The 17,031-nt window shown below is 40.0% G+C and overlaps 1 protein-coding gene across 1 annotated transcript; it reads right to left on the reverse strand.

Annotated features, from left to right (window-relative positions):
* Window positions 1–433: 433 nt before the first annotated feature.
* Window positions 434–16,975, reverse strand: tbl3 (transducin beta like 3). Its single transcript, XM_044330875.1, has 23 exons — window positions 16,826–16,975; window positions 16,650–16,701; window positions 15,511–15,606; window positions 15,376–15,423; window positions 15,123–15,264; window positions 14,920–15,004; window positions 13,731–13,901; window positions 13,514–13,589; window positions 13,296–13,392; window positions 12,992–13,212; window positions 12,706–12,847; window positions 10,570–10,628; window positions 10,256–10,362; window positions 9,944–10,079; window positions 7,831–8,070; window positions 7,428–7,498; window positions 6,082–6,238; window positions 5,502–5,560; window positions 4,909–5,012; window positions 3,723–3,794; window positions 3,128–3,286; window positions 2,388–2,481; window positions 434–1,367 (listed from the first exon to the last, which is right to left on the reverse strand). The coding sequence occupies exons 1-23, from the start codon at window positions 16,855–16,857 to the stop codon at window positions 986–988; spliced, it is 2,802 nt and encodes a 933-aa protein (XP_044186810.1). The 5' UTR covers window positions 16,858–16,975; the 3' UTR covers window positions 434–985.
* Window positions 16,976–17,031: the final 56 nt, after the last annotated feature.

The raw sequence follows: 17,031 nt of genomic DNA on the forward strand, positions 1-17,031 counted from the left end.
GTTAAACATATAGTTATTAGTTTAATGGCCACTGGTTTAATTCTGACTCGGGACTTGCTCTCTCTCTGCCCATGTTTCTTGTCTGTATATTTCTACTGTCACTACCAGAAACTCATGGGGGATAAAATCAGTAAAAAGTTTTGCGTGTTTTACAAAGTCTGCAATCTATTCTCATCATTTTGTGCAACTGCTTGCTCCAAAAACTGACTCTCTTTTGTGGTTTGCTTAAACTTCATGCTCCAGCCTGAGCTTTACTGAAGTATGAGGAAACCAAAGGGCAACAGGGATTTTTTACCATGTTTCCATGAAACAATTAAGTCTTGAGTGACTCATGGATTATATATCAAACACTGCTGCTGCTTAGACAATTTAAAAATGCTGTATCACTTTATATTAAAAATAATTTAAAAAAAAAACAACACATTTTTATTCATTTTAAATCACAGGAAACAAATTTTTATTTTATAAACATTTGTAGTCATGACATAAAAAAACATCCTTGCTTATGTAAGAGACCTTTTGTGTGGTTGTTGTTGTTGTGGTAGAGCTGGTACATCAGGACTACACAACATTGCAGAAGTAGACAATGGGTGCTGGTATTTGCTGTAGGGGAGGATGGTCCTGACTGACAGCCTGAATGTTGATCTTTCTTCCTTCTATCTATCCTTCCTCCTCTTTTCCTCCCTACTGTCCATTTTATCTGAAGAAATCAGGGTGGTTAAGTTTACAGTGTTCTTCAGATTCTGCTCAAAGTCTGAGTTGAAGAACTGGTGCACCGTTTGAGACTGAAAGCTGCTGAGAGGCGAATACACGGAGAGGCCCATTACCTGTATAATTATCATTCCACACCTGTTTCTCCGTCTCTCTCCCCGCACTGACACACATTCAGTGTGTCGCTCCAGCTAATGGTCCGAGATAAGAAGATGTCCTGGGGATTTTTTTTACTCCAGGAGTGAGTCATCTGTGTTCAACTTAGTGACCCCTGTCAGCTGGTGAAAGTCTGGCACTGTGGCGTGGAGGACGCTGGAAGACATTTCACCGCTTTTACTGTCGTTTGATCCCTCTCTTCTTGATCTTCCTCTTCTGAACTCTCCTCACTTTCAGAGTGGTGGTTGCCATTTGTTTTGGCGCCTTCTCCGTTTTGCGCTCGCCTGACGTTGGCAGAGGCTTTCTTGGTGGCGCTGACCTCATCGTCGTCGTCTTCCATCTCCTCGACAGGGCAGTTTGGATCTTCGTCTTGTCCGCTATCGCTGTCGTCTCCGTCTTGTTTCTCCTCACTGCTGCCCTTTTCTTTCCCCTTGTCAATCATAAATAGAGGCTGGGTCTTCTCAAGCGGAGTGGTATCCATTTCTTCATCTTGGCCCATGCTAGAGAAGATATATTGATTAGATTCATAAACCTGATCTTAAGTTTTATAAAAAGACAAAGCTTCAGACATAAAAGAAAACTAGAAGCACCACCTTGCAGTTGCCTCCACCAACCAGACAAGTTGCAGTTTACATCCATCTGTGTCCAGACTCATATAATAGTTGTAGTAAAGACTTTGAAGGAATTTAATAAAAAGGTATTAAGTGTATTTTTCTTGTATGTGTTGACATGCTCGGCCAATAAAGCTGATTCTGATCACAACTTTTATGTAAACAGTGTCACATCTCTTGTCAATCAGATGTATTTGTCTTTTTAATAACACAAAGTTGTAGTCATGACAGTCGACGATGCTTCAGATATGGATGTTGCTGCAAGGAAGCGACAAATTCTAAAATGTGGATGCTTCACACACATCTTCAACCATGTCATAGTGAAGGTGACCTTTGACCTTTTGGATTTAAAATGTCATCACTTCATCATTTTATCCTATTAGACATTTGTATGAAATTTTGTCATAATGAGCACATGAATTCTTGAGTTACGGCCAAAAACATGTTTTGTGAGGTCACAGCGACCTTGACATTTGACCACCAAATTCTAATCAGTTCATCCTTGATTCCAAGTGGCCGTTTGTGTCAAATTTGAAGAAATCCTATCAAGGTGTTACTGAGACATCGCACTCATGAGAATGGGACAGATTGATAGATAGAGAACCCGCAAACATAATGCTTCCGGCCACCGCTATCGTTGGCACGTAGACATAAAAAAATGTGGCAGCATGTCTGGTTTAAAGCTGAGAATACTGCTCAGAAGCAAACATTTGACCTTTTCCACTTCCTGGATTCCCATCAGACAACAACAAACAGAACTACTACTGTGTGCGAGGCCCTGATAAGATCGACTTCATTCTTTGTCGTGTTTGCCAAAAATAAACACTGGGACAGATTGCGAGACAAAACTCTGAATGCACTCTCTGCTCTGCTCAGTTTTGGACTGTGACACCCCTAAACCTCTCTCACCCTGATGGTGCTCCAGCCACTCTCATCTTCTGCCACATGTAGTTAAGGAACATGGACTTCTGCAGCAGATGGCCAATCCTCTGCATGTGTCTCTCTGTGGGAGAGAAGAGAGAAAACAGTTCAGATGGGTTCATACATACTTCTTTACAATACTGCCATTCTTACATCCACTTTGCCCATATAAATTACAGTATAGTCTTTGTATGCCGCATTTCATGAACAGATACTTCCTCTTTCTTGTGTTCAGACTTAAAAATCCCGTTTGTCAAGTTCACCACATGCTCCAGTCAAAACCCTGTTGCCAGAATCTTGACACAAACGACACAATTTGACTCCATAATATCTATCTTGTCCTCTTTATATTGGCTCTTAATTGTAATAATGTTATATGCGTATGAACTGTTGTATTTTTCATTTCTTACTGAACCTTGTGTATCACCATGTGCCCTCAAATCATGTGACACGCTTATTAATCAAAGGAGGTTAAAAAGATGTCTAAAAAAGCTTATTTGGCACCTGTTCAAGTTTTAGCTTTTGCCATCAATGCTGATGGTTGTTTTGTTATGTTCTTGATCCCAATGGCAATCCCAATTTATCATTCTTTTGTAATATTCAATCTTTTATTCCTGGTGTTGCAGTATTCAGTGTTTTACAGTAATTTGGGCCTATAACTTTGATTTGACACATGACATTTGTGTCACTTAAACACACACACACACACACACATGGCCTCTGCTGACCTGTGTATGGGATGAGTCCTTCCAGGTGTGTGCGTGCACCCTGGTACTGCAGCAGCTCCTCGGGCGGCAGGTGTGTGAGGAGCACCCGGAGGACAGCCTGGGCATTCAGACAGTTCCTGGCGTTCGTGTTCCACACCGCACAGAACCGCAGGAGCGACTCTGAGTGAGGTCGAAGCCGTGACAGGGTGGTGCAGGTGGAAAAGGGAGGGAAGGTAAGAAAAGAGTCGGTCTTTATTATTTTCTCCGCTGACAGACATTCTCTCCACACCTTGTTGAAGGTTCATCTGGGCCGGATGCCAGTTTTGCGTTTGTAAGCAAGTCATTTCCTGCAGTCTTGTGAAATTCTCACAATTTTTTTTATTAACCATTGACCATAAATTTCATACACATAAAGCCAAAACCATTCATGTGTTAAAATATGATATACATGTGTATTTAACATCCAGCAGGCCTTTCTTAAGACATACGTTTCAGAGATTAATCTGAATGTAAACTTGTCATCAATTTTAGAAGATTATTCATTTAAACTGTTCTCCTAGTTATTTCTGTACTTCATCATTAAAAAAAGGTTTAAGGATATCTTTTTGACTCTTACCTTTCTGATCCACGCGAAGTTTAAGCACCGTTTTCTCCAGCAGCTTGTGGCCATCCTCCACCTCACGGATTGCTAAAAACAACAGAGAGCAACTTATCAAGAACAAAGGAGTAGACAGTAAAGAGGGTTGGACGATGTACATTTGTTCATATTAGAACTGTAATAATGATAACATATTATCATCACACGTAGATTACCAATTACTGAATTCACAGTGACGTGAGACGTGTCGTCATAGATCATCATATGTTGCCCATGTAGAATAATGGAAGAAATGTTAATGAGACAGCAGCGTGCAGGTACTTAATCTGATTTAGTCTGTAACAGTATATTCATATGATTACATAACTGCACTATCATGGTACTGCGGATGGTTGTGAGGTTCGGTTATTTGTGAAGGAACTATGTAGGAACCTGAGGAACCTGTTTATAATCGCGTCCATATTGCTCTCCATATGAGCACGACTAGGTGTGATCGATACCACTTTGCATTATCCGTATAGAACCGAGAATGAATAAAGCATTGTGGTTAAACCTGTAATGTTTGACACGCTCTGAATGACATGGATGCTGATTCATCCCCCTGCGGTGTAGCACATGAATGACGTCCCATCTAATAAATATGTAATTGCTGAAGCGTCAGCAGAGACGCAAACAGCAACAATCAGAAGATAAATACCGTTTAATTGCCATTTAATTTGTAACTGAGGAATGTTGGGAGTATAGTATTCACATTATAAACAGTCTTCTGCCACCTGCATTTGAGCCGCCATAGTGCGATGGGACGTGATGTCCTGTTCAGCTTCCGATGAACAAAATCAGTCACTTGACTTTGTTTCGTAAAATAACATGCCTTTTCTTCTGTGTCAATGGAAAGGACAAAAGGGGATGACAAACTGAATTTTTGAGTCCACAGACAATCACGGTGCACGCATCAATGCTTGTGTGACTCAACTCTTAAACCGGGCAGCCGCCCACGACGACAGATGACAGATTGACAAGAAGGACGTTTATCAAGATAACGGCAGATGAAAAGATGAAGGACAGAGATGGATTGGGTACCGAGGAATCCAATGTCTTCAGAACAACAAACACTACACAATAAATTAGGAACTTGTGTGGCATCAAAATGGTGAAAGTGATGAAAAACAGTTGGTGACAGGTCTTAGGTTTTAGCATGAAGTACCTTTGATAACAGTGAGCACAGTGTGAGGCTGGTCCAGAGAGATGGCAAGGCCCAGAGCCTTCAGATATTTCTTTTCATGGAGCAGGTTGGACAACTCCTGCTGCCTTCAGACACAAGAAACACACACACGTTCATACACAGGCAGACACGTACACATTTGTTACAACACCTGAACAATGATCCTTCATGTTTACTAAAAATACACACTGAAAATACACAACTCTACGATGACTAGAATATGCTTACAAACACATTTATTGATTTGATAGATAGATACATCTACATACATTAAATGCACATAATCAATGATCTGAAACCTGAAATTCCCTCATGTTTATCAGAATATCAGAGCACAAACATGGCCTTTGCTAGGCCTGATCTGTGTGACCTAGTGAGCTCCACCTTAGCTTAACACAGTCTCTGAACATTTATCAGGCAACAGACAGGCAGCAGGTCTGATCTGCGGCTGACTGATTCTTGCAGCATCTCTGACTTCCGACAAAAAGAGGAGGAGAGACTGTGTTTATCCGCCACTCCAGACGGAGGTCCTGTGACATTTGATCAATTTTAAGATAATGTTGTGCGTAACTTACTTGAGTATCTGATCCTCCTGCTTGGCCTGCTCCTCTGCTAGCTCCACTTCAGTCACATCCTAGTGGTGGACAGAAAACTTTTTTTTTTTTTTTTTGCTATGATAATGTGTTGATCCCTGCAGGGGAAATTCTTCTTTTTCCTCCCATCAAAGAGAGGTCAGAGTGAAAGCTCAGCTAAAATAACCAGCTAGATAAGATGTGGACTGAATATCTTGCTCAAGGGTACTTCAGCAGACTGGAAACTTGCTGTCACAAAGAGCCTAAACCTTCCAGCTGACATTACTGGAGGGCAAATGCAAATACTGATCCCAGTACTGGGAGTACTGTCAAGTGATTACTGTACACTGTTTTTGAAATGTACTGATTTTTGAGCTGTTAAATACATTTTTTTGCCTTGATCTTCCTTTCATCAACCTGCCTTGTGTGTTTCAATCTTATTAACTTTTACTTAGTGATTAAAAAACATCCAAACAACATTTATGAGCATTTTGCATCAAGCCAAAAACAGTGTTGGAAAAATGATTTTCTGGACAGCAATAACTCCTCCATTCAACAGGTGACTGTCAGTCACATCACTTACCAGCCACACTGTGATGTTAGAGTCTGCTGACCCGGTCACCATCTTGTCATCTTTGCGGCTGGCATGGAGACCCCACACTTTATCCTGGTGGGCATCCAGCGTCTTCACACACTCGTTGGTCTTTATGGTCCACAGTTTTACCAAACCGTCTGAGCCACTGAGGACGGAGCACGGTTGGGAGTGTTGGATTACAAATGTGTGTCAACAGGGAGACTTTTATTTAAAGACACTACAAGCTGCGTCCAAAATCCACACTACAAACAATGTATAGTGTACTCAAAACAGTCAGTATACAGACTGAAACACTACTTTCCCATCAACTATGAGGCCTGATTTTCTATAACAGTAATACACTTACTTTAAGGGCAGGTGTGTATGTGAATATATGTGTATACAGTATGTACTGTACGTATGTATGCGTAGATATACCGGTATCTAGGTATAGTTTGTTGTTTATTTAAGAGACGGGTCTATTTTATTTATTTATTTATTTATCTTTCCCTCTAAAGTGTGTGCTTTGTGTCTGGTTGGCACATATGTACCACTTTTGTTTATATGTGTAATGTGTTCTTTAAAAGAAAACCTAATAAAAAGTAAATAACAAAAAAAAAAACCCCACTCTCGCACAATACAATGCGCAAAGGAAATGGAGGAACTTCTCACACCTGGAAAAATGTCAAAGTAATTATAGATGATGGTGACACAGCCCCAAGAACAAAAACTGTGTCTTTCTTAAAAAAAATTGTTGACAACATCATTCTAAAGTCATAGTTAGATTGCTTTGGCTCAGCACACTATAAAAGTAAACTGATTTCTTGTATACTACTAAAAACAGTCCGCTATAAAGTATATAGTACATATCGTATACTATTAGAATGTACTATGGACTTGGGACGGAAGGTTTGCTTCAGTAAAACACCAAAACAACAGAAAAATGCTTTAATTCCTTTTAAATAGGATTAATAGGTCACTTGGGTCGGCAGCCTAATTTTCAAAGCATAGCTTTGGTTTCACATTCCTCAGTCTTATTGGAAAGCAAGCGTGACAAATGGTGGTTAGTCTCAGACATCTAGCATGACAATTAGACGTTCGAGATAGCATGATAAGCATGCATAAGTGTATGAGAGCTTAGCTTTCCTGATCAACAGCACAATGTGACATTGCTTTTTAAATCAGCTGTTTTATTAACTCTGGGAAGAGTTTTCAAATTAAGCCCGTCAATGCAAACCAGAATGAAGAGAGAGAGAAAAAAAAGATGTATTTTCAAATGTATCTGCAATAGCGTGTGCATTATTTTGTGCATGTACTTCTATGAAATATTCTGCATGAGAGGTAGGCGGGGTTACCTAGTGAGCAGCTGAGTGCCTCGACTCACAAAGATGACCTTCAAAACTGATGCATCGTGCCCTTCAAATGTCTAAACAGAAGAAAAGAAATAAAAAAACAATCACATCATTTCTACTTCACAGACAAAAACAATCTCTGTTCAAAATTACAGTCAGCTATGGGAAGAGAGCTAATTAACCTTAACTAACAACGTGTCTATTGTTATCTTAATATATATATAATCATAATTACTCTGGTGCAACACCACAGAACATTTCCTGTTGAATTGAGAGATATTAGTAGTGTGTTAATATGACGTAAAGCTTTGCAAAAGGAGGACACTTATAAGAAATGGAACTTGTATGCACTCAGTTATCCTTTCCAGTGATAAATGATACATGCACTCTTAATATCACAGCCCACCTTCAGGCAGCTGAAGTCTTGCAGGCTCCACAGTTTGGTGGTGCCGTCTGCAGAGGAGGTGGCCAGCACCTGGTCCACAGGAGAGAAGCAGACGGCCCAGACGCCGCGACGGTGGCCCCGAAACACCCCCAGCAGGCCCACGGTCCCCTCCCCCGCCAAGGACCACAGCTTGGCCGTGCGGTCCTGGGAGCCTGATGCCAGCAGCTTGTCATTGGGCGAGACTGCAACGCTATTGACATCCTAGACAAGCAGCCAGGGAGGGGATGAGGAAATGAGGATTAACTTTTGATCAGATTGACGGATTAACAGTTGATCAGATCTAAAGAAATATATAATTGTGAAGGACAGTGCTGGGAAACTGAAATTGAGAAATTGAAGGGTGGATCAGAAATTGCAATTTCAAGAGAAACAGATTTTTTAAAATTCCCTTTCACTACATTGCCTCCAGTTTCACCTGACTGAAAAGTTTTTTGGAAACTGGAAACTGATTCACCTGTGTGTGTGTGCAAAAGAGAGAGAATACTCACAAAAGCATATATATAAACGCTATACTGAGTTTTTTATTAATATATGCATCTGAGTTGGCTTTTCGGTATTATATATCAACAATCTAATGACCGGTCTCATCTACTTCTTTCTATACTTTGCAATAACAGGAATCTGTAAAGGTGAAAGGTTAGACAGACATATTTTCCACTGGAGGAACTGGCTTTCTTGGCCTGGTTTCATATCTGATTTGCAGATATGTAACCAGACTTCTAACAGATCTTTAACATGTGTGCATTTGTATAACAGGTTTGAGACAGGGAAGGTAAGGCTGTGACAGCAGTGCTGCAGGAGGAAAAGGAAACTAAGCATATTGTACATGTAACAGAGGATCTGCAGATCCAGTGAAAACTATTCAAATTTAAACTCACACTAAAATAAAGTATAGTGGCTTCTTGAAGTCTAATAACTCAATTTCTAGCTGAAGAGAAGACTATTTGTGAGAATTCAGACATATTTCTGCTGCAAGTAAAAACACTGGTGAATGACTGCACCATTAGTCCAAATGCACTGACAAAGATTATCGGGGCTATATGCCAATAGGCAGAAAGAAGTTGTGAGAGCAGCGACACCTTTTGAGGGAGAACAATGGCATGATGTGTCAATGCCCCTTCTTCAAATGACAGAAAAAGCTGTCAAAGAGGGTGATAGTGCTGATGAAAGAAACCAGGAAGTCTGAAAAGCGAAGCCTGTTATTGGAATCATTTGGACAGGATATTTGCTCCATTGCTGCTTCTGTTCTCAAATGACAGCATGAATACAAAACAAAACAATTTGACCGCAAGGCACAAATATTAACCAGGGCCAGCTGTATGGGAGACTACACTGAGACCCTCAATCAAACCAAAATGTTATAGTCATTTGATAACATAACCATGAAGAGGAGTGGTGAAAACATCTGCCATGTGTAATAATGGACATAAAATATATATATATATATATATATAGCTGAAGGTTAGAACATTTTTTGTAAAGTTTTTCCTGTTCATACTAAAATCTGGCATTGCTCGGTCTGCATTTGGTGAGATGGAAATTTTTCTCTATTCTCAGATTTGAAAAGAAGTACATGAATGGAGGATATTAAATGCTTGTGAAAGTTCCTTTTTGAGATTGAACAATAAAAAGGTTAAAGTACAGATGTTTGCTTTCTTTGTTTCGGTGTTTACGTTCAACCAAAGCAGAGCTTTTATAACATACAGACAAAAGCTTTTCAACTAGAGGAGGAAGCATTTCTCAGGTGAAATCCAATGAAAGATCTGCAGACACACCCTGAACATTTGGCTGAGCTCTTAGTTTGCCATCTTATGCTATGGTTTGGGTTTGGTTTGCAGCTGATTGATCACTTATTGAAAGCTTATCTCTGACATGCTTTCTTATAAAGGATTAATGCAGAATTTATCTTTGGAACATTTAAACATCGCTGTGAATCATTCTTTACTCTACAAAACAAGTGATTTCCATTTAACACAAAACTATTTAACACATTTTTGTGTGTACTGTATATATATGGCTTCTTTTGCGCATGCTATCGACTGCACATGGGTGCAGTTTTTTGTTCCTCGTGTACCTTATCGTGTGCCTTCTCTGTGGCGCGGGCGGTCAGCTGATGTATATCTGCTCCTGCCATAGACAAGTCTGCAGGGAGATCCCACACCTTCACAGTACAGTCCTGACTACCAGACACGATGAAAGATGCCTTCATCCTGGACATAAAAAGATGGAGCATCATTATTGTCACATAGATGTACGGAAACACACTGATTTCCTTTGTATTAGGAACAATTTCTCTTTTTTCAAGTTTTACCAAGTGAATCTATAATATGTGTCTCTACACAGGATAATAAAACACACGTGTGACTGCAGGAAAGTGAAGTGTTACCTGGAGCAGGTGATGGAGCCCACAACATTAGTGTGGCTGGAGCCGTGGGCCACGCAGTGAACCTGCCCACTGTCACTGTCCATCTGCCACACACGCACTGACCTGTCCTGAAGACAAACATAGAACATACTAATGTTATTGTTGGCATAAATGTGGCTTAATAATCTCTAATATTTATAGAATGGCTTCTCTTGATCGTGTCCATGTGTTGATATTTATGGTTTTGCATTGAAACCGGAACATCTGCATGAGCCACCTGTCTAAACATAGTTCAATGTACATATTTATTGTTTCCTTGTCTGCAGTGTGCTCACCTTCGCACAGCTTGCAAATAGAAAGCCCTTTTTGAACACGTCCAGTGAGAGGACAGTATCTGTGGAAGATAAAAAGATAAACATAGTAGAGTGTGCCAGGAAAGATAAGCAGTTATCAGACCTGCTCACTAACATTTTTTTTATTTCTAACCTCTTCCACTCCCCCCTCTCTACCATCGACACATTTTTTGTTCTTTTTTGGGAAGGGCAGGGGATGTTTAAGGGGAGATAACAGGTCAACAGTATATGTCACATAGAAGTGGTATACATCATCTGAAAGCTGGGAACCTGAAGATTAATTTGAGGTGCAGCTCAGCACTGTGTGTCAAGTTTTACTAGTCATAAATCTGTAATGAGCATTGTGTTTTGGTTAGACGCATATTTAAATTTTGAAAGTTTAGAGTATGTAACGGCTTAGAACATTATGATGGAAGTATATGACAGCCATTCCCATGATCAATTATGTCTCATAAGTTGTTGAAGCAATTTTTGGGTTGACACCATTTGTTACACAGATTTGGTGCAAAATTGAACCATTTTTGGCCAATCGAGAATTGATAAAAATCCCTCCAAAATACCATATTATGACACCAAGACTTTGAGGAACACCACAGAAAAATTCATGCTGTGATTTAGTATCAAAAACCTTTGACATTTGGAGATTTCTGTAAGAATTGCATTTTTCAGCATTTTTTGGATGGCGAGTACTTCTGTTCTGGTAATTCCTCAGAAACCCCCTTATTGTCAATATACCTAGAAGAGCCATACATCCTCTGATTGCTCTAGGTCTCTAGTTTGTGGTTGCAAAGTTTCATGAGGTTGTGACTGTCCTTGAGGTCACAATAGGTCATTTTATACAGTGAGGTCAAGTGTCAAAAAATGGTCTCACTACAATGAAATGGCTACTATGGGAATTAACATCATCACACATGAATACATTTGGGCTCATTGAATCCACAAGAGTCTCAGCTTTCCAGTCATACTAAATTTATGCAATTCCAAAACTGTTTAGGGACCCCAGTATGCAGAAATATTCAAATACACCATTTTTAGAATAGGTGAAAATAACATAACATTTATACTGCATGCAAAAAACTGCATGATTTTTGCCTAAAACTGCTTGGGATTAGCATAAAGTGGGCATGTCTGTAAAGGGAAGACTCGTGGGAACCCATAGAACCCATTTTTATTCAGATATCTTGAGGTGAGAGGTCAAGGGACCCCTTTGAAAATGGCCATGCCAGTTTTTCGCTCACCAAAATTTAGCCTGACTTTGGAGCGTTATTTATTCCCCTTACCAACAAGTTAGGATGACATGGTTGGTACCAATGGATGCCTTAGGTCTTCTAGTTTCACGTGATCTTCACTCTGGCTTTAAAACTTTAAACCCACTACAGCCTCTGAAAGACAGTAATGTTGGCTGAGGCGCTGGCGTCCTTGTGGAGTTTAAGAGGTTAATCATAAACCCTGACTGTCTAGCATCTGAATTCTTTGGATTTTAGTTGCACTAATGACAACTTTCATTTTCACTAATTCTGCCATCATTTATGGAGCCTGTCTTCAACCTTTAATAAGTGTTTTTAATTTATTAGTCGAGTGGTATGAAAGCTTTATATTATTCCATTACCTTAAAATTACACTACACTATATAATCAAAAATATTTAGAAATTAATTTTCCATTTATTCAATTGCCTTTTGGATTGTGAAGCACTGTGCAAGTTTAGTCTACAAATAAAAAGGTTATTATTATTATTATTATTATTCACTTTATGATAAAAAATAGACAGCACACTAACTAACATTTTTCAGCTTTTTTTTTTCCCCTCACAGATTTTCATTTCCAGTCACTCATTTATTTCCAGTCATTGAGAAACTACTGCAACTTTTAGAAACAACAGTCAACATTGCAAAAATAGACCTAAATATGCCTGTTTTACCAATATTACTAGTTAGGTGAGGTTGACATGTGTTTAGAAAAGTTGCACAAGTGCATTTCTTTAGGACAATACATCCTCACTCTAGCAACACAGACTACCATAGATAACTTTCAGTTCTTCTGCAAAATTAATAAACACACTAGTATGTTTCACACATAGGTATAAACATACACCTGCTGCCCTCTGCTGGCGACTGACCTGTGTGTCCGTAGAGGATCTGGCAGCTGTTGGTGAGCAGCTCAAACACCTTGATCTGGCAGCTGTTGGTGGCCACCACGATGTGGCTGTCACCTTTACCCAGAAACTTCACGTCCAGCACTTCGTCGCTGTAACCCACAAACTGCAAGGGGAGGATGGAGAGGGGGAGCAAACAGAGAAACAACGTTAAAAATGACTTACTAATATATACTGGCACATATATTGGCAGTCTGACAACAATAAATATTAGCACTGGTACTGGTACAGGTTTCTTCCCAGTACCCACCTGTTGCTGTGTGGTGAGACTGGGCAGCTGGTAGAGCAGTATGTTGTGCTCTGCAGTGACTGTGGCCAGTCTGGAGGAGGCAGGCAGGTGAAGCAGGTACACTAAGCTGCGGGGGTCGTCGTCCTTTTCTTCCTCGTCCTCAGAGATGGGGCTGAGGGTGGAGGGGAGGGTCTGGGTGTAGACACAGCGCGCCGTGCTGGCCTCCCACACTCTCAACACACCTGCAGTGAGGAAGGGAGAAGAGGTGAGTGACAGAAAGTGAGCGAACACAGATTCAGTTCTCGAGACGGTGCAGGAGCCAAACCTTTGCTGCCAGCTGTGATGAAATGTAAGTCTTTGCTCTTTACTCCGATCTGAGAGAAGTCCTGTTTCTGAGGCAGCAGCACAACACCCTCCACAGCCTGGAGACAAAGGCAACACACGGAAATGAACAAATGTAGCTGCAGCACATGATGACTGAATGAAGATTTGGTCTGTTAGGATGATGTTCTAATAATACATTAGCATCCATTAACGATTTACCTCATAGACCGGTACAGTTCTCTTGGCTTTCTGGCTCTTCAGATCCCACACTGTGCAGATCTTATCTCTGCCAGAACTACAAATAAAGATTAGCACACAGTTACAGGCATGAAAAAGTAAAACACACAACATTAGAGACCCAGAAAATGCCAAATGCTCAAGATTTGAGAACACAACTTTGATGTACCCATCCACTGAGTGGCTGATTTTACAGTACCTGATCATGGTGCCGCCATCTGCGCTGAAACTGAGAGACGTGACAGCGCTGTAGTGGCTCTGCAGCACACACACACACTGGCTGGAGCGCAAGTCCCACAGCCGAATGCCGCAGTCCAGAGACGAGGAGAATAGCTGCAGCCTGTTGATATCTGGGTGAAACTCGACCAGGCTGCAGACACACACAAGGATGATTATATATATTATATTATTTTACATATGTTACAGATTTATTACAAATCCTCTGATCATGCCAAATTCAACCAAAAGCCATTCTCTCATATCCTTCATGCATCCTCCATCTGGTTGTTCAATGTACTATATAGAGACTATAATGTGTTTGATGGTGACTAATAAATATGTATGATTAATCTACTGTCTTATTTGAAATAAAGGCCATTGTATGTGCAATCCTGGTGTATTCTGGAAATGTCCTGCAACATGGCAGCACCTGTGACATTCAAACTGACTGTAAACCTGTTACACTGGTTGAATTAGAGCAGCTCTGTTCATGAAACACTCAGTTGTTTCTTCAGCTCAATAAGGCTGCAGGAATAGGACTGGGTATCAAACCTTAATACTTTTTTTAATACAGACAACAACGTGTCCATAACAAAAGGCATCGAATGTCTGGACAGATACGTAATCTATCTGTTTTTATCCAATTTTAAACTAAATAAAAAAGTGCTTTTATCTAGAAACTATTTTTACCAGTTCACTGCCATTTCTTGATTTTATACACTACTGCTCAATCTTACAGGATCACAATTATTAAGATGGTAACGGTGTAAGTGGTTATGGTAATGATAATTGTTGTTATACACACACACACACACTACTGTTTTACTTATATTTTTAATAGTTTACTATTGTACTTCTTTCCTCTTTTAAAATATATCTTAATGTTTTACCAATTTAAACAGTCACTGATTTTCTTTATTTAATCTGTTAAGCACTTTTAGCAACATTTTGTGTATGAGAGGAGCTACATAAACAAAGTTTATTATTATCATTATTATATTAACTCAAGTATTGTATATGCAAACAATACCCAGGCCTGTCCAGGAGTGACTCACTAATCTTATCCCTTGGCTGAGTGTAGTGTAGTAGTGTAATCGTTAAACCAAAAACCAGCTTCTGTACATGCACATTATTCACAGCATTTCTAGTTCATAGATATCTTGACTTACTGCACAACACCGGATGACCCTTTAAGGTTGTGGGTGCAGTACTGCTTCACCACATCCCAAAGCTTTATAGTGCCGTCACAGCCACCTGCAAAACAACAAGAAGACAAACTCTGCAAACTGTGTAATGTCCATGTAGCAGAATCACACAGAAACAAGCGCCATGAAAGTCTAAACTGATTGTCATTAGTTGTGTGCTAGCTGACCTGTGGCCAGGAGCGTGGAGGTGGAGTCAAAGGTCATGCTGGCTACTGGCACAGTGTGAATGGCCCTCCAGGAGCGCGTACACTGAGCTTGCTTCCAGTCCCACTGCTTCAGCAGCAGGGCCCTGCTTGCTGTTACCAGCAGCTGTAGAGAGACACAGAGACATACTGAATACTCTATATGCTGATATTAAAAATGTTTACACCATGACGTTTGTTTGTGTGAGGTAATCAGGCGATTCAGGTGTTTGCTTACCTCATCATCACAGCTGAGTGCGAATGATGTGATGTCCTCTTGATCATCCTGCAATCACAGTATGGGCAGATATGATAAAAAGGCTCTAAAGATAAATAAACATGTACAAAATGCATGAAATGGTTCTGGACTCACGTGTTCAATGCTGTGGACGATCTTTCCTGTGCTGATCTCCAAAACATTGACACGGGATGCACAGGTGCAAAAAATGTACTTCTCATCTTTGCTGATCTGAAAAACAACAGGTTAATCAAAAATTAAAGAGGCAATGTGCTGATTTTACACATCAAAGTCAGTTCACTAGTCACGCGGAAACTATTTAAATCGTAAAGAGTTGTACAATGAGCTTTGTCTAAAACTCAAATTATGCTTTCAATGTCTATGTGATGTAAATTCTGCTATCTGCAGTGTGAATCTCAAAATTTATGACTGCCCAGACTGAGCATATAAACTGAATACATGTGAGCATGTCTACCTGTGCACACGCACAATGTTATATAAACAGAACCACATGAAAGTCCACTGTCCCATTGATTCTGGAGTGTATTAAGATCTTGAGAAAATAATCAGAGTAATGTCATTATAATGTCATCAAGATCATTGGCTTGAGCTTAGGATACTACACTTTTATAGATGCAACAATTAATCAATTAGTCAATCAACAAAAAATAATCAGCAACTACTTTGATAAACAATTAATTGTGCTGTTTTTCTTCAACGTATATAACTGTCAATTTAATATCTTAAGATTCAAGACTGTTGGTTGGACAAAACAAGCAAATCAAAAGCATCACTGTAGGCTCTAAGAAATGGTAAATGGCATATTTTCCACTATTTCTTAACATTTCACAGACCAAACGATAATAATCACAAGATTAATTGCTAATAAAAATAATGATTAGTTGCAGCCTGATATGCTTTTATAAAAATAAATCATGGATCACAGATTGAGGGTGTGGAGTTTGAATGGCATGGACATTTATCAAGCAAGGAAAGTTTAATGATACAAGTAATGTTGAGTTGCATCAGGGGAAATTTAGGATCCAGTGTTTTTGGAGTTTGTCTTGGACCAGCGACTAAAAAGTCAGGATATCTCAGCCTCTACTGCATCACTTTGACCACTCTTGAAAAAATCTGTCCCTCGCAAGTCCCCAAACTTTCTGGAAGTTCAATGCTAGATCAGCACAGTGCCTCTTTGAGATGATTTAGGTTGGTCCACCAGGTAATGCACACTAATGTCAGCAACATAGAGACACTTGAGACACAAAACTCACCTGCACTTTTCCTCCTTTATAAAAAGGCTCAATCTTGCTAGAAACATCATAACTGTGGGAAAATAACGGAAATAGGAGGGTAAGTCGTGGCTACTTTAAATGACAGTAAAAACACATGTAGCTTAGCATGTGTTAGCCAGCCAACAACCTGCACGTGCGGTGCAACGAAAACTTACTTTGTTTTGAACTGAAGATTTGTATTTGCCATCTTGCTCGCGATAAAAATGCCAACCCCGGGATATTTCGGCTATTACAGTGGTGTAAATGACTTATTTCTCACTTCGCACGTTGGCTACAGTCAACACATCCATCCCGCATGTTGATAGGCAGGGTCGCGCACTTTGTACGTCATCCGAGCGCACGGAGCTGTGATTGGCCAGGT

Source organism: Thunnus albacares, chromosome 17 (assembly GCF_914725855.1).
Source record: "Thunnus albacares chromosome 17, fThuAlb1.1, whole genome shotgun sequence".
Taxonomy (NCBI): Eukaryota; Metazoa; Chordata; class Actinopteri; order Scombriformes; family Scombridae; genus Thunnus; species Thunnus albacares.

What these genes read in the sequence shown, in the direction of transcription:
- tbl3 (XM_044330875.1), bottom strand. Translation starts at nt 16,857, where the DNA reads ATGGCAAATACAAATCTTCAGTTCAAAACAAA. An exon ending in CTAACATCACAGTGTGGCTG is followed by an intron (nt 5,561 to 6,081) that starts GTAAGTGATGTG and finishes GTCCACCACTAG; the next exon opens with GATGTGACTGAAGTGGAGCT. An exon ending in AGGACTCATCCCATACACAG is followed by an intron (nt 2,482 to 3,127) that starts GTCAGCAGAGGC and finishes TCTCTCCCACAG; the next exon opens with AGAGACACATGCAGAGGATT.